At 40.4% G+C, this 24,547-nt stretch overlaps 2 protein-coding genes and 1 long non-coding RNA gene across 3 annotated transcripts; all 3 read left to right on the top strand.

Annotated features, from left to right (window-relative positions):
• Positions 1 to 274: 274 nt before the first annotated feature.
• On the top strand, positions 275 to 2,277 carry LOC139216169 (uncharacterized). Its single transcript, XR_011585560.1, has 3 exons — positions 275 to 347; positions 1,945 to 2,055; positions 2,172 to 2,277. It is a non-coding gene; the product is annotated as an uncharacterized lncRNA (long non-coding RNA).
• A 3,455-nt stretch (positions 2,278 to 5,732) lies between these two features.
• On the top strand, positions 5,733 to 12,205 carry il2rb (interleukin 2 receptor, beta). Its single transcript, XM_070847794.1, has 10 exons — positions 5,733 to 5,997; positions 7,735 to 7,832; positions 8,110 to 8,245; positions 8,436 to 8,502; positions 8,711 to 8,804; positions 9,075 to 9,220; positions 9,793 to 9,976; positions 10,241 to 10,346; positions 10,654 to 10,732; positions 11,356 to 12,205. The coding sequence occupies exons 2-10, from the start codon at positions 7,754 to 7,756 to the stop codon at positions 12,133 to 12,135; spliced, it is 1,671 nt and encodes a 556-aa protein (XP_070703895.1). The 5' UTR covers positions 5,733 to 5,997; positions 7,735 to 7,753; the 3' UTR covers positions 12,136 to 12,205.
• Positions 12,206 to 18,851: 6,646 nt separating this feature from the next.
• c1qtnf6a (C1q and TNF related 6a) lies at positions 18,852 to 23,138 on the top strand. The gene is made up of 3 exons (XM_070848571.1): positions 18,852 to 18,878; positions 22,013 to 22,216; positions 22,585 to 23,138. Exons 2-3 carry the CDS (start codon positions 22,021 to 22,023, stop codon positions 23,136 to 23,138), a joined length of 750 nt encoding a protein of 249 aa, XP_070704672.1. The 5' UTR covers positions 18,852 to 18,878; positions 22,013 to 22,020.
• The last annotated feature ends 1,409 nt before the right edge of the window (positions 23,139 to 24,547 follow it).

Genomic DNA, 24,547 nt, shown 5'->3' with positions numbered 1-24,547 from the left:
AAACCTGATGTAATGTTCTCAGGTGTCTTGCATGACATTCTTAAGAAATGCAACACCTTTTGTTCTGACTCCACTCTGCTGTGGTTTTTACCTCAGTATGACCTCAATTGGCCAAAAAGACACAAAACCAGCAAAGACGCAGGTGAGAAGGCAGCACTGTTTTTGTCTGTGTGTGTTGTTGCTACTGACGATTTCTTCTGAACACTTTGTGCCGTAGGTGGGGGCAGTAGAAAGCCCTCGGGTGCCTCCCCTGTCGCTGCCTCACTATGTCGATCCTGGATCAGCCCTCTCGCGCCCCAGCAGCTACCACAGCTTGGGCCACTTTCTTCGCACCAACATATTTCCAGGTTTGTGCATCAAGTCTCTAATGACACCAACCACTTCCTGTTAATCTTAATCTGTAACGCTCTTTATTTCATGCCCTGTATTTGCTGTAAGACTATATGGGGAAAGAGGGACTACCTGAGGCTTTACACTTATTTCAGGTCAGGAACTTGTGCATCTGTGATATTGACCACAAGTTGTAATACACTGTTAGGCTGACACAACATTATTAGTTTACAGGCAGTTGCCACATGGACGACGCTGCAGTAGTAAATCAAGGGAATCCAGAGTAGTTGAAACAGAATCTGTTTTATCCTGCTGAATAATTCAGCTGTGAATGTTGCCATGAGCACTGCTACACTGCACACTGTGAAACACCAACTTACTCTCACTCACTCTGTCCGCTTGTGTGCCAGGTGGGGTAACAGTGTTGCCAGATGGGAAATACAAATACAAGAGGCTTGAAATTATCATATGTCGAGTAAAATAATGGTGCACGAGTCAACAGCCTGCAAATCTACGCACATCTGTACTCTTCTTCCTCTTTTTTTAGGTGAGCTGACATTGCTGTGATGCGTGTAAGAGGGTGTGTCTCCATACGTCTGACAATTTGTGTTATAACCTGCTATTATAAAAAAAAAGCATGATTGGAAACCTGTTCATATTCTGCATGAAAGCAAGGCCTTAAGCTAATTATATAGATAGTGAATCAGACCAATCAGATTGACCTCATCAACAGGCTGTTATCTCTTGAAAAGCGGGGCAGCATTTTGACAGAAATTGTGCTTAAATGTTCAAATAAATGCTCACGCTCCCTGTGCCACGATTGGCTGGAGAGAGGTCACGTGACGAGAGATGTAAACACAGTCACTGGTAGCTCATATTTTGCAATCATAATCATTGTACATTGAATGACCATTAAATAGTATAGACCAAAACCAGCTACTCATTGTAAGCGTCACAAAATGGTCAAATTATCATACACCATGGCACTTTTGGCATTATTTATTGTGCAGCGTGCATACGGCAAAATTGTTGTACAAATACGATAAATGACCACACATATGGTATCATTGTGTGCTAAGTTGTTTGGTTGGTATTCAAATCAAGATAATATAACTTTTGAGTGAATGAATCACACATCATTCCTCAAATAACAAGTTGAGTTACCGATAAAAAAGCAGCCATTCTCAATTAAATACCCTCAGAGGTTTTGTTGCTGGAGACTTACTTGGTCTAATTATGAACAGCAGCTCATGGTTGCAGATGTTAGCTGAGGTTTCACAGCTGGATAGACACTGCTGTATATTTCTCTACTTGTGCTGCTGTTCAGCCAAAATTAAGCCACATGTAAGAAGAAGAAATTCATTTTCAAATTTAGCACTATCATCAAATCAAATGTTATCGTAAAATTTTTTTTAATTATTTTCCAGTATGTCTATTTATGGATAAATATTTGAGAAATCATCCCCAGTGGCCTCAGCAAAGTGTGTTTAGTGCTAATTAGCAAATAGTGGCTAACATGTAAAACTAAAATGGTGAACATTATAGCAGCTAAACAAGAGCACATCAGCTTTGACGTTACGTCCCACTGCTGATTCGGCCCACTGAATCCACCAGGTGCTCCCTTCACATGGAAATCGCTCACCAGAGACTCCTACATCAGCCACCCTCTGACTGCCTGGCCCGCCGACCCTCATGTCTGGTACGGCCACAAGACAGATGAGATGGGTAAGCCTCTGGATTTCTCCAGGATTGTTCTGGTCTGTTTGCTCTGATGCCTTTTTTTTTTTTAATTTACACAACCTTCGTTGGTCATAACGTGTCTCTCCGTGGTTTGTCTGCAGTCCAGTGGACAGAGAAAAACATCTTGAACCAGAAGCTCGACAAAAAATTAAAGGAAATGAAAAAAAAGAGCACCACAAAATGAGCTCCTGTTTCCTACCATGCGACCACAACACACACAGCACCCTTGCGATTCACACTTTGGGTTACTTTGTAAATGCAAAAATAAAGTGCGATTTGCAACCATATTTTTCTGTAAGTTTGTTCCTTAACAGTAAACAACCAAGAGGGAGGTTAGAGATGAGATACTACTAAAAAGATTATTGGCTAGATAAAAGATACCTTTGATGCCCCTAAACCAAACTTTAATCAATCTTTGTGCGCTGTTGGTTGTTACAGCAACGTGTGTGTGTGTATGTGTGTGTGTGTGTGTGTGTGTGTACATGTATATCAATACACTTCAAAATGTGTACAGTGAAATCAAACCAAAAATGATCAGTTAGCATGATTCATCTTATTTAACAGACTTGGGGCAAATAAAACACACTATAAAACTAAAGGAGCCTAAACCACTGAATGTGATCAGCAGCTGAAAGGTTTATGTGTGTCTGCGTGTGTGATGTGTAAATGCAGCACAATGGAGGTGGTTTCAACAGAAACCACTGAAACTCGCTTTTTGTCAGTAACTGCTGCCTCTACTATCAAGTCGGGCCTTTAAATGAGCCTCTGCAGAGGTAATCTGATCCAACCTTTACAACGCAGAGACAAGACTATTAGAAATTGCGTACAATGATTCGACAATGCACAATCAACCCTGAGAATAAACCCGAGCTGAGGTGTTCAGTCAGCGCCGAAACTGCCTCCTTGACTCCTTGACTCCTTGTTGAAGCTTGTTTAGTCTGCATCACGTCAAATGAGGTGTTGAGAATGAGAATGTTTAGCCACCATAAACTCATTGTTTGTCCAATACATTGGTTTCTGAGTGAAATGACCTCAGCTGTACTTGTGCTCTGTGTTCATTACCAAATGTTTGCATGATAGCACGCTAAACAACAACAACCTGACAAACATTAGCCTGCTAACTTGTAGCATTTAGCTCACAGACCCGCCGTGCAACCACAAGCACAGCCTCGCCGAGCCACTAGCGTGGCCGTGTCTTGTTCAAGTTTCCGTTGACTATAAGGGCGATAACCCTGTTGGAACTGAACGTGAATCATATTGTGGCAGGTTAAAGTACAACCATTTTCACCACAGGATATTGAGCTTAGTCACATCTGGCCTCTACTTACAGGAATTGTACATATTTTAGTGTTTGACTTCTCCATAAGATGAGTCAATAAACTGTCAAACGAGAGTCAGTTAGTTGTCTTTAAGAAGTATTTTTGTAAGTAGCACTGTGTAAGCAGTAAAATGTTGGAGTTGCGTCATCGTTTGGTTATAGAGCTACATGTTTTGCAGTAAGAGTGTGCCCTCCCTTGTCACTGCTCTCACCTCCTCGCCACTGAGCACCCCCCTCTGCCTTTGTGGTTTGTCGACGGAGTCTGTTTTCTTATTGCCTTGCGAGCACAAACATCGCAATGGTCTTTTTTAGCGACTTCCCGCCTCAGGCACGGCGGACTTTGACCTTTCGGCGAATGCTTCTTGCAACTCCCCCGCATGCTTCAACCCCCGTGCTGCCCTTGTCTCTCCTGTTACCACTGCTTGCTGATGCTGACACCTAAGTAGCTGCAGGAACTAGCGCGGGGGGGAGGGGGGTGCATTAGATCGCCCTCTGGCCTACTGCAGGCTTGGCCCCACGCAAAGCACCCAAACCAGTCGGCTGCTGACTGCCAAGTTCAAACATATTGTATTGCAACACTTGTTGTATGCGTGAAGGCTTTGTGGTTTGTAGTCCTATGTACAGAGCGTGTTACGCAGCCTTCATTGAACTTTAAGACGTGCATTGATCTTATCCCCTCCGTTTGCCGTGCCATACCTACCGCACTCACATGACATTTGACTGCACGGCTTTGAGTGTCGCTCTTATACATGCTACTCTTTTTCCGCGACGACTTAATTTTCTGCATCTAGTACAAGGATTAGTTTCGTTCTCCAATCTCCGATCAGGACACATCAGTCTTGTTTCGTTGCATCGTGGAGGCCCTGACATGATGATGATGATGATGAGTAGGGACTGTATGAAAACTATTGGGGTGAAGTTTGGGGTCTAAACTGGATCATCAACAAGATGGCGCCGCGAGAGTGGCAGCCAGTTGCAGCAGCTCCTCAAAACTTTTCTCGTTTCTGCCTTATTTTTGTGTGTTTCCCGTGTTTTTTGTTGCTTTTCCATATATTTATATTTATATTTATTTTTTGCTATTGCTATTTTTTCTTCTACTATTGCTTCTTTTCACTCTCCCTGTTCAATTGTTGCTGCTGTAACATGAAAATTTCCCCCTATGGGGGATCAAATAAAGAAAAAGTCTAAAGTCTAAAGCTCTCGCGGCTTATTGATATTTGGTTTGGACGCTCCTCTTGACTTGAAATGCAAGTTTTTGCTGCTATTTTTACAGACTCAGAGTAATACAAAGTATAACATATTTTCAACAACAGTCAATAAATGAATGATCATTTATCATTACAGACTGAGCTCCTCGGCAGTAAGTAGTTGAAACTAGTTCCCTGTTCACGAGTCAGAACATCAGCGATGCTTACATGTTAATGTGTATTTGTTGTGCTGACATGGGACATTCTGCATACTTTTACATTTGGTACTTTAGGTATATTTTCATGGCAACACTTCTCTAAAGGTCAAATGTTTGGTTCCAATTAGCAGAATGATTTTTACAGTAACTCTGCCAGAAAACTAAATTGTAATAGAATAGAATAAATTAATCTGGGGCATGGAAACACTAAAGCCCCTTTGCTGACCCAGAAAGATCAAACTACCTTTCATTTAGCAAACAGAAAAAATACATAATCCTCCCCCTTTTCTTACCCCACACGTCAGACGTGTCTCTCACACATTTGAAACTGAGGGAAGTTGATTAGATAGCAACGGACAAACAATCTCTTGAGGCCTGTGGCTATACGAAAAGCTTGGTGACCTTTGAGTGAGGAACAGTTTGCTGCTTCCACTTTCAACCTCTTTTCCTCTCTCCCCCCTGTAGAAGCACCGGTGGATATATATCTGTTTGTCTGCAGTGGTTGCGGCTGTAACAGCAGCGGTTTTGATGCTGTACAACTTTTTGTGTGTGTGTGTGTGTGTTTGCATTGTTCATAACCCCCTGGTTCTAAATCTGGTAGCTTTTGCCTCTTCAATCCTCTGATTCTTCAATTTCAGCTGAGTTTCACTAACATAAACCACTTCATAAGACAACATGACAGTTTCTTTTTATACAGCTCACTATACATTGTGATTGAAACCGGATGTGGTGTCCTGTGTATTTGTTGTTTTCAGTGCAATTATCTTTAAAGCTGTGATTGGGTCCAGGTAGCTGCTGCTGGCGAGCAGGAGGAGGTGCTCTGCAACAGAGCTCACCCCTCCTCACTCCCCCGTCGTCTCCACCCCGGCTCGTCCTCTCTCACCCTCACACACACACAGCTTCACCGGGCTTCCTGTAAGCCCCAGGCGCAGGCTGTGGTTACCAGTGGAAAATGTCACTGGGCACTTTAAAGAAGAGAGAAGGGCGAGAATGAGGAGACAGAGGGATGAGTGTGAGTGACAGAAAGTGAGTGAGGGGGAGATTGCGCAAGAGAGTGAGATAGTGATGTGCAGGTAGAAAGAAAGAGGGACTGAAAGAGTCAGAAGAAAAGGAAACCTTCTAAACTCATCAGTTCGGTGGAGGAGATGACAATGTGCTTCCTCTCAGGGACCCCCAGCTACCCTTACTGAACAAGTCTCATCAGGTACTGTATCACTTTTTTTTACTGATGATTTTTTTAAAATAACTTGACTCTATATGTTCTAGTATTTTAATGTATGTTTCCTGATCTACTGATGTAGTGACAGTGAACAGTTATTAGTAACAGGTTGTTATATTGTAATATGCGCATTGATTGCAGTACCACATCAGCTCTTTTAATTCTAGTTGTACGCAGTTCAAGCTTAGAGGGGAAAACCAACGCCTGATGACTCAAACTGGTGACAAATGTGTGACCTTATGGAAAACATATCTGATAAATGTACAGAGGACTATTTTTTGTCTATTCTTGTGTCCCATACGCTTTCTTAAGCAGGATTGCATGACAATTTGTGTCCACACTGGACTGTAAAAGAGATAAGAGAGACTTTATTTATACCATAATAGGGAAATGTATTATTACAGCAACAGGGGAGACAGAAAAGGTGCAGTAACAAGTGTCAGTAAAAGAATTTGTGCAAAAACAAGGGATATAACTATATAATAATAAATGCAAATATAAAAATATGAGAAAAAAATACATGTATATAAAATAAAAAAGTGGGACACTGGGGCACTCGATGGTGCACCAGCACAGGTGCCATGTGTTTTCAGTCAAGTTTCACTTATAACTGCTTGTCGCCTTGATGATGAGTATTTTGCGCAGTGTGGATCCACTAACGCTCTCTCACTCTCATAAGCACTCTGCTGATGATGATTGGCTGATGTAGTTTCGACATTCAGGTTTCAGAATTGAGTTTCTCTTCTTAAAACAAAAGAAAGTCATATAGAGGTTTGGGTAACTGCTCTCAGTCCACCGTTGCTATGTGGTCATCACCACCACTTGAGTGGGTGCACATATTACCAGTTGAACTTAGATATACTTTAAATGCTGCTTTTGGATTCAACTTTAGACTTCCTTTTACTGTGGTTGGGGAAGTATACAGATTCCTTACTTAAATAAAGAATTAAAGAATGTTAAGTATTAATATCACACTGTAAAAAGTCCCTGCAAGTATAATCAGGACAATGTACTTAAAAGCAAAACTGTTATACTATAATTTATCATATCATTAGATTACAATTACTCATGCAGGATCTTTCTGTTATAGTTAGGTGAGGTGGAGCTCATTTTTAAGCTCATATTTTGGTTCGGACCGAAATGGATGATTCATTCATTATGGATTAATCTGCCCATTATTTTCTCCATTAACCGATTGATCTGGTTGGTAAATATTCTGACAATACTGAGAAATGCCATCACAGTTACCAGACAGCCCAAAGTGATGCCTTCACAAAAAAAAAAAAAGAAATTGAAATAATTAACATAATTAACATTATACACATAATTAGCATATGTTTTTGCATGAAAAATTAAACGATGAATCAATCTATTAGTTGATTAATCAGCTACAGTACTTGTATGTACTGTTGGGTAGTTCAATTTATAACAAATATCTTTTATGAGCTCTTCATATGTTTTATGTGCAAAAGTCTTAATTTATAATGTAGCTAAAGCTGTTAAATGTAGTGGTATAATATTTCCCTCTGAGACGTACTGGAGTAGAAGTAGAAAGCAGCACGTAAAGAACACAACCTCAAATTTGTTGTTAAGGACAGTAACAGTTTTCAAGATCCTTTCTAGTATGTAATCATTTTTCTGATGAATATGTTAATGTGTTTCACACTGCTGATTCAGAATGTCCGTCTGTTGTTTTTATGTTATGATCCTCTCTGTTCACAGTCATATTGTCGTCGTAGTGATGCAGATCCTGTGGTCCTTCTACATCCTGGTGGTTCTGTGTTCGGTGGATGCAGCCCACTCTCACGAAGGCTCGCAAGGTACAATCAGGGTTGTAACTGTAACAGATTACATGTGATGGTGATTACGTTATCAGATTACAAAAAAATGTAAAACAAAAATCAGCCCTGATTGCATTTGACAAAATTTGGATATTTTAAAATCGATCATTTAAAATTTGCATTTAAACTGCTCATTTGTAGAATACACACAGTACACCTGTAGTTTGTCCCTGTGTCATTTTTTTGAGGGTTATTTGAATGAAACAGTGTCCTAATCTCTCTCTTTTTGTCCGGTGTTATGTCCCTGTTACTCAAGGACTCTCTTGTGTGAATGACTTTATCAACAATGTCAGCTGCACATGGAACAGCTCTCTTGTGGCTCCTGGCGAGGACTGTTGGATCTTTGGTGTGAAGAAGACCTGGAACCACATGAAACTTCGGAGCCAAATAGTGTAAGATGTTAGACATATTATACTTGTCATTGCTGGCCAAAATGTTACGCAGTGGAAATATCTCCATGAAGAGAAAAAAAACAACCTTTTTTGTTACGGCCTTTGGAAATGAAAACATGATAACAGCAGCACTCTCAGTTGGTCAAATCTGCAGCAGTTAGTAGTGTCCTTTTTTTTTTTTTTTACTTAGGCGAAGCTGCAAGCTGAATCAGCACCAAAACTCTCCTCCCGGCTGCAGTTTGCACTTTGAAAATCAAGTAAGTCGTTAACATATATCATTCATAAGAACATGTAAACATCTAGTGGATTTCTCGACCTAACCCTGTTAAATCACTGTTTGATATTTGAATTTTTATATCAGCCATCATAGAGAAAATATTGCACCGAAATAAACATTAAATCCATAATAATAATCAACAGTCAATTTCTGTCTTCACTGTTTGATCATATTATGGATCCCTCCAGATATTCAACTCTTATGACAAAATGCCCAACATCAGCATGGAGTGTAATGGCACGTTGGTGGAGATCCTCAAAGAATATCACCCAGTCAGTCACAGTGAGTGGCTTTTACTTACTTTACTAACCTGTTTCCTTTTTATGTTGCTTTTAAAAAGTTATTCACAAATCTGGTTATAATAGAATGACATGTTTATGTTACGTGCCATTGGAAACATTTTATGATACAAAATTCACCAATTATGTTCGTGGATGTCCAAAAAAAAGTTACACAGAAATAACTTATCAACTTTAGTGGACCTTGTTGCATGCTTTTCACACGTTTTGTGTGTGTGTGTGTGTGTGTGTGTGTGCGTTCGTGCGCATACAGTCAAAATGCATCCTCCAGGTGTTCCCAATGTCAGCAGCACCGCCAATGTGACCTGGATATCATGGAGTCCAGGCAGCCCCATCACCAAACACCTCACGGTCTTTAACTTCCAAGTTCAGATCAAAAATAAAGGTCAGACATGGAAGGTGAGAGCCTTGCACCTGCTTGCATGACATAACATTTTATAAAAAAAAATACAACACAGAATTACTACATTCTTTATCACAACATGCTATTTGAGCATAATAATAAATCAAGCACATGGAGGCTTTGTGAGGCACAGCAGTGCTAAACGCTAAACGCTAACATCAGCATGCATATGCTCACAGTGACAATGCTGACATGTTTAGCAGGTTCAATGTTTACCATGTTCACCGTCATGTTGGCATGCGTAGCACTAAATCGAAGTATAGCTGAGGCGAAAACACAAAGTTGGCATATCGTTTCCTCTTAAGTTTATATGGCATATTTGTTAGCAAACATCCTTCAGCTGTGTTTGCGATATTCACTCTCTTTTAGCTCTGTTTTTGGTCTCTTATCTTGGTTTAATGCCCTGGTCACGGCAAGCAGGGCAGTGCTTGTTTCACACATGAGTCAAACAAATACAAAAGGACTCGTGCTGCTCATTATCTAAATTTCTATGACAAATATTTTGAGATTCTGGTTGTTAAGATACACTGTAATTTCGATGTTGTGCCATTGTTCCATCTGTTGTCAGGAGGCCCGAACTCTCTCCACTCAAGAAAGAAAGCTGAAAATAAATTCTTGGCAACTTGAGGGGCACTGCCAGGTCAGGGTGAGAGTCAAACCCTCTGAAAAGTATACAAGCCACTGGAGCAACTGGAGTCCAGCAACATCCTGGGTGGGAGAAACAAACATGGAAGTAATATCACAGGATCAAGGTAACAACAAGAGAAACACGGTGCATTTCCAGACAACTAAAACCACTCAGACCAAAAAAGTAACGTGGAGGTGCTTTTTTACAGACTCAAGTAGTCTGGTGAATGGTTACATTAGTTTTACTAAGCTTCTTGCAGAAAATGCAGGTTTGACCTTGTAAACAAATAAGTAAATTACTATAGATTAGAAGAGAATAAAGATTATTTATTTATCTATTCATTTTGCATGTGCATTTGACACTTTGTAATGACAGCTCTCTGTTTCAGGGTGGATTCTGGATCAGACATGGCTGCTAATGTGGGGAGTGATGTTCAGCTTTGGTCTCATCCTGGTTGTAATGCTGGTCCTTTACAGAAGTTGTACAAGCAGGGGGTGAGCATAATATCAGCATGTATGTGATTGTGTTTGTGTGTTTCTAGCCTTGCTGGCACTGTTTCCAGCATGAACGCAACTTTGTTGGGAACAGTAATTCTCGTGGGGACTTAAGCCCAGTCCTACTGCGGCAAAGATTAATCTCTGAGGTCCAGGTTAAGTTTAGGTTTGAACTGAGAAAATGTGATTTGAGGTTAGGCTGTCCACAATGAATGTAAGTAAATGCAATGTCCTCCCAACAATAGCTGCTCAGAATTGTGCAAACATGCCATGTGTATAATCTGGTGGCTTCCGTTTGCTGTTTCAGGCTCCGTAAAGGGAAGCTAGTACCAAACCCTTCAAAATACTTCTACACTCTTCACTCGGTCCATGGAGGAAATCTTAAGGTAAAATAAAGATGATTTGTTTCTAATGGCAAACATATCTCCTCTCTCCTAACTGGAGTGCCTCAGGGTTCAATGCTGGGACCAAATGTATTTATTTATTTATAGCTGCGCTATATATACAGTAGGCCTGGTAACCCTATAGAAATGCAATATCACACTATAATACCATCAATACCATTTCTATCAAAAGTATTACATTCAAAATCTTACTAAAGTTTTCTGTATTTTTTTTCTGCAAAGTTAGTTCTTAGTCAACCTTCACCAAAGTTAACTTGGGAAGGAGGCAGAGCCTTTACGGTTTGGGGCTCCTCAGCCACTGAATGACCTCTTTGCCTGTTTTCAGTTTAAAGTGTCTCAGTCATTACCAGTAAAAAGGACAGAGTTGTAGCCACAGTTTGTCCCAGATTACAAAACTCAAAATTTGAACCGTAAAAAAACACGCCTCTTCATCCACACACTCACATACAGAGCACTTACAAAAAATGAGAGATAAACATTCACTTTCACATACTGTACACAAAAATACTCAAGACATTCATGGTTATAAATTTAGGTAACACCCACTCTACTATTGCATCATTCTACAAGTGCATTTTCTATTGTGACTCTCTCCTCTTCCGTAGACATGGCTGAATCCTGCCTCAGCCTCTGAATCTTTCTTCATGACCCGGCCATGTGATCACATCTCCACAGTTGAAGTGTGTGAAAGCTGGGATGTGGTCCCCTCCACCTCTCCCTCCTCCAGCTCCACCAGCGCCCTGCTTCACTTCAGGAGCTACCCCTCACCTGGCTCAGACACCAGTGGGGTTGCTGACAATTTCTCTTCCTCTTCTTCATCCTGCTTCTCTAACATGGGCTACTTCATGTCCAGTTCCTCCAGCAGCTCAGCTCGAACCGAGGCCAGTCCTGCCTACTTCACTTATCAGGATGATTTCCACAATCTGCACACCAGCCACAACCTTCACCCCTCCCTTTGCCCCTCCCTCACCATCTCTCCAAAATGTGATAGCTTGAAAAGGGAGCCGCAGAGCCCAGACTCTGGCTTTGACACGGGAAAGGAAGATGAAAAGAACAAAGAAGATAAAAAGGTTGCGGATGTGGAGGGGGAGGAGGTTTTGGATGATCTCCAGAGCTCTCCTCTCCTCATCCTCCCTCTCCAACTTCCTTCCCAGATTTGCCCTCCCTCCTCTCTTCCACCCCCTCCTAATGACCCCTGTCTAAATCAGGTATCCCATGATAGCCATCAGGTGGATACACCTGTGGCAGCTGCTAGTGGTAGCTATGCAGCCTGGCCTTTGGCTGGTGCCATGTGCAGATCTTCCTCTATGCCTGTGGAGCCCTGTAAAACAGGGTATCTGACCCTCAAAGAGCTGCAGACAACATTCAGCAATAAATCCATCTGAAAACATAATGATAATGTTATGTATCTGGAAGAATCCAAGTGTGTCCATTAAATAAATGATCGCAAATTCTTGAAAAATTTGTCATTACTTTGTAAGTAATCTCGCTGATGGTTATTTGCTAATCTGATAATGGATGTGACAGTGAATTCTTTTTCAGGTTTGACTTAAATAATTGTATTTTTACAAATTCCATCATATTTATGCTTTAAACCTGCACTGATCCTTTTTTTTTTTTTGGTTGCATGTTTTGCAAGTGAAAAACTAGTTGAAAGCATCTTACTTAAGTTTTCATGGTGAGTGTGTTAGCAAACTGTTGCCTGTTGATACATCCAATGGACACTGAGCTGTATTGGCATTTATTTTGAGTCAAGCTTCTGGCAACTTGATGAATGTAATTTTCTTTTTTGCTCTGTGTTGGGCTCCAGGAGAATGTCAGGCTCTTTAGCCACTAAATTCTATGTTCATGCTAGTGCTGGACAACTAGCGTAGAGAAGGTTTATCAGAGCACTTTTGCTAAAAACAGCCACCTGCTGCTTGTGGAAATGAGGTAGATAAGAGCAGTGAGAGTGAACTAAAAGAATAAAAGCTGCAGACCGGGAAACCAAAACAATACGGCAAAGTGTAAGAGTGTAAGATATATGTACAGAGTTTTTTTTAAACATCAACCAGTTGTGTCTGCTGCTGTTTATACATGCATACTAACTGGGATTGCTGGGGCATTATGGGGCTAATACAATGTTTTACAATACCTCTGAACATTTCAAAGCAAAGCATAAAAGTAGATAGTACTGTAAACCAAAGGCAACTGTCAGTTAATAATGACACTGTTGTTTCAAAAATACACAAAAATGCACCTTTGGACTTTACTTTAAATCGTGCAAAGACATATTAGCTTTTTAAAACTACTAACTTCATTTCATAATAAAAATAAAAAAAGAAAAGAAAAAGAATTGTTTTTTTCCTGCGAACAGATTATGATTTAAACGTGTTTTGATTATGTAAATTGTAATACGTTACTTTAAATAAAGAACATTATAGCATTGTAGCATATGATGTGTGTTATCCAGGCTGAGTGTATGAAACTAACCAACTCTGCAGTGGCATTGCAGTGCAGATGTTTTTGTCAGCCGATCTAATTTGTTTTTTACTTTATGGAGTTTAAGAGATCAAATCCACAATCGTCAATCATCATTGATTAGAATTGTGTTAATGTACACAAGCGTAACAGATTTACTATGATGTTTATCAGATTGCTATTTCTGGATTCATGAGGTTGGCGATAAATGTTGCAGTTCTTATCTCTACATATTTAGTATATTTCCGTTGCACTCAGTGACATCTGTGCTTAGACCAAACAAAATAAAACCTCTTGTAGAAATGGGTCACCCTTTGACTTCCTGTGTCGTTGTGGAATGAGGGCTGAGGGGTGGGCATGTGAGCCGACGTGATGGAGTGTGAGAGACCGCCTGAGCTGCATGTGTGCGTGAAACATATGTGTGATTGAGTGTGTGTGTGTGTGTGTGTGTGTAGTTGTGAGTGTTTACATGTCCTGTCAGGTGGTTCTGGTGGTGTGTTTGAGAGTGAGCGTGTATTAGAGTGTGGTTTGACATTTAACTTTGACACAACCAGCAACATCCGTTCACCTCACATAGAATTTACAATATTTTGCAATGTCAGTAAGAAACCACACAAGATGTTGCTTTTCATCAGGGTTTCTCAATCTCTTCTTTCCATTTTAATAGCTTAACCTGTTGTGCATCATACGCAAATTATGTCAAGCCACTGCACTGATTTACACACAAATGTCGCAATATTTGTAATACAGAGAGCACTTTTATGTACTTACTTTGTTTGGTATTCAAAACCAAAATCTGGTGGCTAATTATGCTCATCCAAAGTGTTTGAGTATAGCGTCTAAGTAGAACTTGCATCCATCCAGCTCTAGGTCAAAGGTCTAAGGTCAGTGGTGTAAATGTGCTCACTGACTCTGCAGGTTTGTTACACCATACACACAAACAAATCACTGGGTCAAAATTGATCCAATTTGAGTCAATATTATCACAAATGCATTGAATTATTGTATTGTTGACAATCAAAACACAAGGACATGATTAATAATCCATTGCAAATAATTGCATGTACATTTAAAAAGAGCTAGAGTGAATTAGAACATGTTGCTACGATGCCACATTTTATTGTATTTTAGTCTTACAAGAGGAATATAAAAAATAGCATTCAAAATAATCCTTTATCTTGGGTTTTATTGATGATCCACTGGTTTTTCACCCACAAATTCAGATTAAGATTATCAAAGTATTTCATCTGTGCTCTCCTTTTTAACCCCGTGATTTTTAATGTGAATGAATGTTTCTATTTCTTATTTATGTCTGAGAATAAGCTGAAGTATCTTTGATGCACTTTGTTCATTCTACCACTAGGTGACATTAGATAACTGAACAAAACCCTGTATGACGTCTATTCGGTGCGGACGAAAAAAATAGAATCTAAATCATTGTACACTCATTCCCTATGCTTTGTTTCAGTAAGTGTGATGTTTATCTGCTGATTATTCTAGCAGTGGCCAGCAGGCGTCAGTCCAGCTGGATGGCTTTGCAGATTTCCTCTTGGTGCTCCGTCAATCACAGAGGAAGCTTTGACCCAGGAGATGGAGTGAGAGAGGCAGAGAGATCATAAAAGAGAGAGAGGGGGAGAGAATGGCTACAAAACCCTGTAAATTCTGCTGAAAAACCACAGAGAATTAGGAGGATGTGGGCTTGGGCTGACTGTGTGTCTCACCCTCTTTCTGAGGAGCAGAAACAGAAACCCATGACAAGCATGGCTGTCAGGATGAGGAGACACAGCAGGCACAACCACCACAGGGGCCACAGACAGATCCATGAGTAAGATGTGTGGATAACAAGGTATTTATATTTAACACTAGAGCCTGTATGATTCTAGTCCTTGGTCTTTCATGGTGATTCTTGAACTTTCATTATAGTTTCTGTTTTGTTTAAAGTGAACCTTCACATCTGGCTGTTATAGTGAACAGGGACACAACAAGCCTGGCTCTGTCCAAAGCTTAGAAAAGCCCTCCAATCTTCAAGTCATAACTTTGTTTAATCTGTACAAACATTATGTTATGTTAGTTATGTGCCAAGGAACCAGCAGAGACTCCAGGAAGTTACAGTCTGACAGATAATGCCACCAACCACAAATCTTTGTTTTTTTTTAATGGAAACAGAAGATAAAACGTGCTAATAAGTGAGCTGAGGAGGTGCCGATGGGTAGATTTTATTCCCGTTGGACAGACCCATTTATATGTATTTCCCAGCATTATAAACCTGCTTAGAAAATAGCTTCCTCTTCATCTTAAAAAAATAAAATTAAAAATCCATTTACCAGTTTAAAACAAACTCATCTAACCTCCTACTAGAAGTTGCGCTGGAGTTGCCAATAAATGGAGGTTGTTGTCACAGGAATGTGGTAGCCTGTAGGGTAGAGTGGTTAATAATTCATTACTAGAAATTTACTTCATTGTAGCAAATGATAATGAAATGTGTGCATGCTGAGATGGAATTGCTCATGATGTGGGCACCAGATTCGTCAGCAAACACAGCTGTTCAGGCTTCTGAGTAGCTACAGTGTGCTCACTGACCTGCTGTGCAAACCAAATGTCCATTTCTGAGCTGAACCACAAGAACGTTTTGAGGTCTGAAATTTCAACTCACCTCTGGTTTTCCACTTTGCATGCCCCATGATTATGTTAGCCACTAACAATACGCTTTTGGGGCTGTGGAATGCAAAAACCAAATCTGCTTTTGGCCTTTTTTAGCACAGTAGAGCACAAATACCTGATCTTCGTCTGCTGATCGATTTAAACCCAGCCGCACTTCCACTCCTAGTTTTTCTCGCAGGTTTAAATCAGTTTTAATGAGCTGTAAAAGTGAGCAGCTGTGCTGTGGTGTCAGCAGCCATCACACCCTGAAGAGCGCATGGCTCACCTGGAAGGTCAAAGGTCGTGGCACTTTTTATTACCCCATTGTCAGACAGTTAGAGCAATTAGATGTGTGGTGTGGTGATTGTGAGATGCTGCTGCTGGAGCTCTTAAAATACCAAATTGAGAGTTAAATGCAGTTTCTGATTTAAGACTGCAGCACTTTCAAATAAAACACCACCTGAAAGCAAACCAGAGGAGGATTATTGGGGTCAGACAGACCGAGACAGACAGCAGAATTATGAGCTCCTCTGGGAGATGAGCGTCTGATTCCTAAAGACAACAGATAGTAAATGTTTGCAGGAAGATGTCATAAAGGCCGGAAAACCAGAGGAATGTTCTCCTGATGTAACTGCCTAACAGTCTATGAAACCTCATCCCTTGGGACCCAACGGAGGTAATGTCCAACAGCTGTGCTCATGTTACACGTGTGCACAAAGTCTACCTCATCCTTCCTCTTGTTCTCTGACAGGACTGTGGGGTCATAAAATAGTTATTGCTTGGAGTTATTTCAAATAGCTTTTCATCCTCTGCACCTTTCTTCAATAATAATAATTTTTTCTTTAACTAAATGTGCACTAGTTTAATACAGTGGGCGAATAAATGCCTTAATGTGTGTGCATGTCTATGCAAACAGCTAATATATTACTGCCTTAAAATGGTGGTTTCCAAGCAGCACTCGATCAGTGTGAGGGGTCTGTCATCTTTGCTTTTGGACACTTATGTCACTTCACCTCGAAGAAATTATTAAAAATCGATCAATCTGAGAGGAAAACATCACTTTTCTTGCAGAGACTGGGATGAGAAGACTGATGCCACACAAGCAGCAGCTGATTAGCTTAGCTTAGCATAAAGACTGTTAACAGAGGGAGACAGCTAGCCTGGCTTTGGCCAAGGGTAAAACCTACCAACATCTTTACAGCTCATTATAGAACATGCCATATTTTTTATTTGATCATTCGGAAAAAAAACTGTGTAAAAAACATGTTGCTGTTTGTAGTCTTTATGCTAAGCTAAGCTAAGCTAAGCTAAGCTAATTAGCTGCAGGCAGTAGCCTTGTATCACCTGTCAAAAGAGTTGCATAAATCTATGAATCTTCTCATTTCTCAGCCAAACAACACCATTGAGATGTGTTTAAGATATTCCACCGATAAAATCATCTATGATGTTTTGTTAAATTTTATGTAGACGTGTGGTAAACTTTTGGTGGAAAATCAAATGAGGCATTTTTCATTCATCCACTTTCTGTAATAATGTAAGATCCACACCTCATCTGATGAAATCTGTTCATAACATTTTGTCTTTTCATCTGCCTAGAGGTGTCCTGGTGTTGCTGATCTGGGGTCCACGTGAGAGATTTATTGTCAAATGAAACCTGTTGTATCTGGTCAAAACAAAAAAATCAATCCTGCAACGCTGCAACACACCACGTGCCTGCGTCTTTTTAACTGCAGTTAGAATCCATCACTTTCTCTCTCAACGCATCTATTATAGTCTGCCCTGTAATCACATTTCTCTTTTGCATTGAAATACTGTTGAAATCTATACTTCCAGGCCTGAACTGAGACACCCTCCTTCTCTCTGCTCAGCTGCAGTAGCTATACTGGGAGGAGTTCAGCCCAGAGGAAATACAGACCCAGAAGGGAAACAACCAGGAGTTTAGTGACTTTGGGAACAGGCCCTGGAAAGCAGTGGTGGAATGTAATTAAGCACATTTGCTCAAGTTCTGTATCTAAGTTCAAATTTGAGGTACTTGTACTTTACTTGAGAAACTTATTTTTGTGCCACTATATAGTAAAAAAACTCCACTGCATTACGGGGGGGGGTTGTACTTTTTAGGCCACTACAATTACTTGGCAGCGCTAATTTACTTAGCAAATTAAGATTTCTGCACACAAAACAACTCAACTGGTGAAAAACATGTCATGGTTGCTGCTCTCAAATGTGAGGATTTTCAATTTTCAATTTCAGTTCTTTTTGTTTGTAATGAATTGGCACTATATGAATAAAGCTTGATTGATTGATTTTAATATTCTCAAGATCTGGATTTTTGGGTGGACGGTACGAACATGGTGAAGATGTTCAATTTGGACTCTTGCTAATGTAATAGCCTCAATCTGATCTCAATCGATCAGTTGACTAATAGAGAAAAGAATCAGCAGATTGATTAATGATGACAGGAATCATTCGTTTCAAAAATATGACAAAAATAGAATATACAAACTAGTTCAAATGAACTGCACCTCAGTCGACTACAACAGTAAAACCCTGCCCCTACATTATTGCACGAGTAAGGACCATCCAACAGTATAACAGTGTGTCATAGTCAGGGAACATCTTTCTGTAAGTACTTTATCAGTTACATCCTATTACATAAGTGAGATCTTTAATGCAGGCTTTTACTTGGAGCAGAGTGTTTTTACAGTGTGCTGTTAGTACAGCAGCTTAAGTCAAGGATCTGAACAGTTCCTCCCACATCTGCCCTGCCTGTCGTAGCTCCAACAGTCACATCGGCTTTGTAAGTTCAGCCAAGACATCTTTTAACTCATGTTAATAGTCAATAATTTGACGGACACTTGTTGCTGGAGTGTGAGGGAAGCTGGGAGGGATCATTAGGAAACTCCTCACACAGACGGAGGGGTGAGAGTGAGGGGAAGAGGGAGGGAGGGAGGGAGAGAGGGAGAGAGACTGGCTCCTCCGTCCTCCTCCCTCCTCAGCGGACTGAAGCGGCTGCAGAGACGTGAAAGAGGTGAGAAAACACGGATGAATGTGTCACTTATGAGCCGGCTGGCCGCTGGTTGCACGAGTGGCAGCATTGTGATGATAATTTTGGATTATTTCATGAAAGCAGCTTTGCAAGTCCGTTTGCTGGAGCTGCACCGGGCTGCACAGGACACACTCCTCCACAGCCTGATGCATGGGTGAACTGCAAAATGTGCAATGTGTATATTATGTCACTGTTTTAACGCTTTGATGGGATGAATGCGCTTAAACTGTTGAAGAATGTCCTGTAAAACTGCAGAATTAATAGTATAATTAACACATGCAGGCCTATAATCAGATGCTTTGAGACAGTATTTTCAAGATATATGAGAATGCAGCATTTTCAAGTTTCCAGTGTTCCAGTTATGTAATACCCCTGCTTAGTGTATGAGCCATGTCAAACACAGTGAATGGCCATCTGTGGTTGAGTCTGCAAATCCCAACAGAACCACAAGCAGCAGATTTCCACAGCAAGATGAATGATAGTAAGTGAAACACCATCAGGACCAACAATAACATTTTGACTGTATATGCACTGTGCAGATGCTGAACTGCTGTTGGGAATGCACACACACATTCTGCTAATGCACATGAACTTGAGAGTGTAGCAAACACGGAGTATACAGATGCCAATGTCTCTTGAATGTCGCTTCTAAATATTTGTGTAGGGAGAGAAAATGGCAGTGCAGTATATGACACAATAGACATGTAAAAAAAAAAACCACCCCCACCCCTGCTACGTATGGATGTTTTCTGTGTCTTTGTAGTAGTTTTGGATCTGTTTCTAGTAATCTTGTGTCCTTTTGTGGTTATTTTGCTTCTCTGTATGTTTGTTTTGTGTCTCTTTGTAGTTGTTTTGTGTCTGTTTATAGTCATCTTGTATCTCTCTGGTTATTTTGTGTCTCTTTGTAGTTATGTTGTGTCTCATTCTGGATGTTTTCTGTGTCTTTGTAGCAGTTTTAGATCTGTTTTTAGTAATCTTGTGTCCTTTTGTTTTGTGTCTCTTTGTGGTTGTTTAGTGTCTCTTTGTAGTCTTTCTGTATATTGTTATAGTCAATTTTTGTTTCTTTGTAGTTATTGTCTGTTTTTAGTTAAATCTTGAACAAAAACATCAAACAGATGTCCAGTAGGCTCACTCAGTAATCCATCCATGTCCCTGACACATATGTAGAGGTGGATAAAACATTAGAAACACCTTATAACATAATGCAGTGCTACAGACATAGACGTCCTCTGAATGGTCAACATTTGACATAGTTTCAACAAACATCAAGGCTGATATATTTTGTATTGTATTAGATTGTGCATTTACCTAATAAACAAAATAAGCTAATTATATTCTAGTCCAGTTTATGTTTTTATTCCAACCAGTACAGCAACTTGGTTTGCATGTTTTATTTTATTATAGTTATAATCCAAGTTTTGTCTCTTCTGTTGATCATAGCAAATCTGCAACGGTGAATGAAGTTGTTGAACATTTAGAATGTCAGTATTTTTGTGGTCTTTTGCTAAGCCTCTATATCCGGCTGTGTATGAAGGATGCAGTTATCAGTATGGATGCAGCTGTATAAACACAGCAGCACACAGAGAATGGCTGATCACTGAAAGTCTGGCAGACAGCCATCGTTTTCCATTGAAAATTACTCTTCTTGGCTCTCTGTCTGAAAAGACCCACTCCTCTGGCTTTTTCTGGATTAAGTAAGCCGTTGAGAGGAGTCAACCCTCCTGGGCTAATTGATGATAAATTATGGGCTGCCTGTTTTTTTTTTCAGATGATTAATGCTCCTTTTAGCCTTGTCCTCTCCCATTATTTTACCATACTTTTGGGACTTCAGTAATTTGGGTGAGAATCGCATTAGTGAGTCTTTGAGGCACCATTTGCCCTCTCAGAGTCACCTCTGTGGACATGAATGGGCAGAAATCTTCTTTGACGATCAGTGAAATACCACTGTGAATGTATGGCCAACTCGTGAACAAATATCTGGAGTTTGTTGCTAGACGCTTTTGTTTTTTTCCATGATTGCTGACGCCTGTTTCTTCTTTTTGAGGTAATAAATGTTTTTTCTGGCTGAGGTCGAAGATTCCTCTCTCTCTTTTCCACTGCTCTGGGAATGACATCCAAGACAAATAGTGATCTTACTTTCTGAGCAGCTGTCGAACAACTGATATTTCGGCTAGTACACGTGTTTCATAAATTGAAGTCTTTGCTACTGGTGAATTTCTTCTTTCTTCATGTGAAGTGATGATTCTTTTATTTTTGTGTTTCCTGTATCATTTAAATGCATTTAAATATACACTTAAGCGCAATAAACTAACTGTCAAAACAACCAAAATCTTTCATCACTATGGTGACAAAACTTCACCCCATTTGTTCATACTGAAATAGCTCATCAATTTTGGCCATTGCTGTCCTCTGATTTGTTAGGTTTAGGCATGAAACGCTCCAAAACATACCCTGATTTTACTGTGAATGGGACCATAATTTACAAAATTAACATCATTCTGTATTGAAGAACACTTTAAACTATCAATTTAGACCATGAACCTGCTTAGAAAGTGTTTACTGAGGTAAACTTCTCATAAACTTTTTTCAACTATTAGACTTGTTTTTGCAACTAGTGGAGTTGCTCCCCTGCTGGAAAGAATGCAGTTTTAGGTACTGTTGGCTTCACTTTCCAGACCACAAAGCTACATCCACTTCTTTTATAGTCTGTGATGTATCTATAAAACATCAGAATTATACCATTGTCACTGGGAGCATGTTGGCATGCTGATGTTAGCATTTAGCTCAAAGCACAGTTACACAGAGCAACAAGCATAACTTGACTTGGTTCGACATGACTTTTGTAACTAATTTAACTAAATTAACTCTTTTTTTATGAAGTGTACCTATTTGTATTTTAGAGTCAGTGTTTTTTAACTATTTGTTAGCCTTAGTACCCTAACTTGGAAGGCACACATAGAGCCTTTACTTGAGGTGGGGCACCTGAAAACAGCGTTGATTAAGTAAAATAAATAACCAGGATCCAGATCAACCAGCAACAATGAATTCAACGCTAAACAGTTCAAAGTTTTCAGGCTCTTCCAATCATTTGATAGTCTGTCCTGTTCTTACTGTAGGCACAACTATGCTGGGTGTCTTCCTCCTTCTGTCCCTCTCCTCCCTGGTGGCTCTGGTGCCTCCTCCGAGTGCCCCCCCTGTGCCCTGCAGGCACTGCTGTGATCACCTGGAGCCATCAGAGGGCAGCGGAGCCCAGCCTCACGCAGCAGTGTTCGGAAATGTGCCGGAGGTCCGCACCTACATTAACATGACTATCCTCAAAGGTACTACATACATAACAGAAAGGGCCATGCCATTTAGCAGCATTAGAAGGCCCCCAAATACTATATATGTTCAACATAACCCTGCTGTTTTCAGCTTGAGACTCTTTTTTGTCTTGGTTTGTGTTGTTTGTGACAGCTGAGTGGTGCAGATATTTTTTATGTGGCATTTAGTACCATTAACAGGTACAGAAAAAAAAAAAAGGACTCAGCTCCATGTTCGTGAGGCTGTCCAGGTCACTGGACAGCTGAGCCAAAGGCAACTTCACAACAGGTCCAAGAGAAGCTAACGCCTTTATACTCAAGTATCCAACAGGTGACCCCAAAACACATCCACAGCACTGATGGTTGGCAAATGTCACTCTGTGCAGGTGACAAAGGAGAACGTGGCGACAGAGGAACACCAGGTAAATCTGGACACGAAGGCCCCACAGGCTCCAGAGGTCCCATGGGCCCAAAAGGCAGCAAGGGACAGGCAGGTCCCCCAGGAGACCCCTGCAAAGTCCAGTACTCCGCCTTCTCCATCGGCCGTCGCAAATCCCTCCACAGCCTGGAGTCCTACCAGGTGCTCCTGTTCGACACCGTTTTCGTCAACCTGGACGACCACTTCGACATGTTCACGGGCAAATTCCTCTGTTACATCCCAGGGATCTACTTCTTCAATGTCAACATTCACACGTGGAACTTCAAAGAGACATATCTGCACATCATGCAGAACGACACGGAGCAGGCCATCGTGTACGCCCAGCCCAGCGACCGCTCCATCATGCAGAGTCAGAGCGTGATGCTGAAGCTGGAGCAGAGCGACGAGGTGTGGATCCGCCTGTACAAGAGGGAAAGGGAGAATGCAATTTACAGCGACGATGTGGATGTCTACATTACTTTCAATGGATATCTTATCAAAGCTAGCGTCGAGGGAAAATGAATAAGAGAGGGGAGGTAAGGCTGAGGATTAGACTGTCAGAAAGCAAACAAATTGAACTGACATGTGAGCACAATGCAATTCACTGTAACATTTCTTTTCCTGGTAAGATAAAAATGGTTTCCAGAGAATGAGCAATACCGCTTTGAGAAAAGGAAAATGAATAAGGAGGTAAAGTGAGGAATATAAATATAAATATAAATATGCCCATGACACAATAACAAAAAAGGGTTTGTGTGGTTACATTAAAGGAGTAGTTCGCCATTCTGGAAAATATGCTAATTAGTTTTTTGGTCAAGAGGTAGATGGGGGTATTCATAGCACTCTTTCATATGTATGGTAAATATTAAGTAACACCTTGCTTAGCTTTGCTTAACACCTGGCAAAAGTGTAGTTTTACAGTTTTACAGGGGGGTTATGTACCAGACCATTTCTTGACGAGGAGCGGAGACAACTTGACGTACACTTTGGTTTTGTACAAAGTAAACAAGCTGGATATAGCATGTTAATTAGTGAGATTAGTGAGTGATATTTAGAGGTGGTGGTTGGTGGACACCAAGTCTTCATGCTAAGCTAGGTTCCCTAGCTGCTAGCTTCATATTTAGCGTGTGAGTGGTGTCAATCTTCTCATCGAACCCACGACAAAAAAGCAAACAGGTGTATTTTCCAAAATGTCAAACAAGAGCTGCTAATGCTCCCTTGTCAATCTCTACTAAGTAAAGAAAATAATATTTTTAGAGAGATTAAGCGAGTATTATATAGTCATACTTGTATTTGGAGGTCCTACTAGACCAGATTTTACACGATTTAATGTTCAGAATACTCGTAATTTATCTCACGCCTGACATGGCTGCTGCAGCTGTCTTATGTTCAACAGATCTGCTTGTGACATCATAAAGGGAGTCAAATCTAAAAAAGAAAAATATATATACATTTTCACACACCTTTACTGAAAGGTGGAGTAGGAGAGAGGATGGTGTTTTCTCACAGTTTGGAGGCCTCAAGGCACATCAGGGTCACATATTGGTATTGGAACTACACTGAAAAGTGCATCTAGCATGATATGGGACCTGTTAAACAAACGATTTGTAATTTCTTTACTTTTAGTGACGTTTAAAGATTGCTGATATTTAGTATACTCACTCTGTGATGAATAGAATAAATTATATGATATGGTAAGAAAGGGTTAGTTAAATAACAGAATCCTTGGTAATGTGGGCTGTTACTGAGTTTCATATGTGGTGCTAAAACATGGTGCTAACTTAACTTTGGTTGTATGAACCTTGAGTTTGTGAAGCTGCAGGAAGCATAATTCATTCTCTCCCAGTAAGACTTATTGTCTTGTATTGACTTTTTTAATTATGGTTTGCTTTTAAAGTTTACTTGAATGTTTTGTGCTAAACAAGTTTTCC

Source organism: Pempheris klunzingeri, chromosome 17, assembly GCF_042242105.1.
Source record: "Pempheris klunzingeri isolate RE-2024b chromosome 17, fPemKlu1.hap1, whole genome shotgun sequence".
NCBI lineage: Eukaryota > Metazoa > Chordata > Actinopteri > Acropomatiformes > Pempheridae > Pempheris > Pempheris klunzingeri.
Note: the sequence above shows the minus strand (reverse complement) of the source record. Positions and strands in the feature narration are given on the sequence as shown.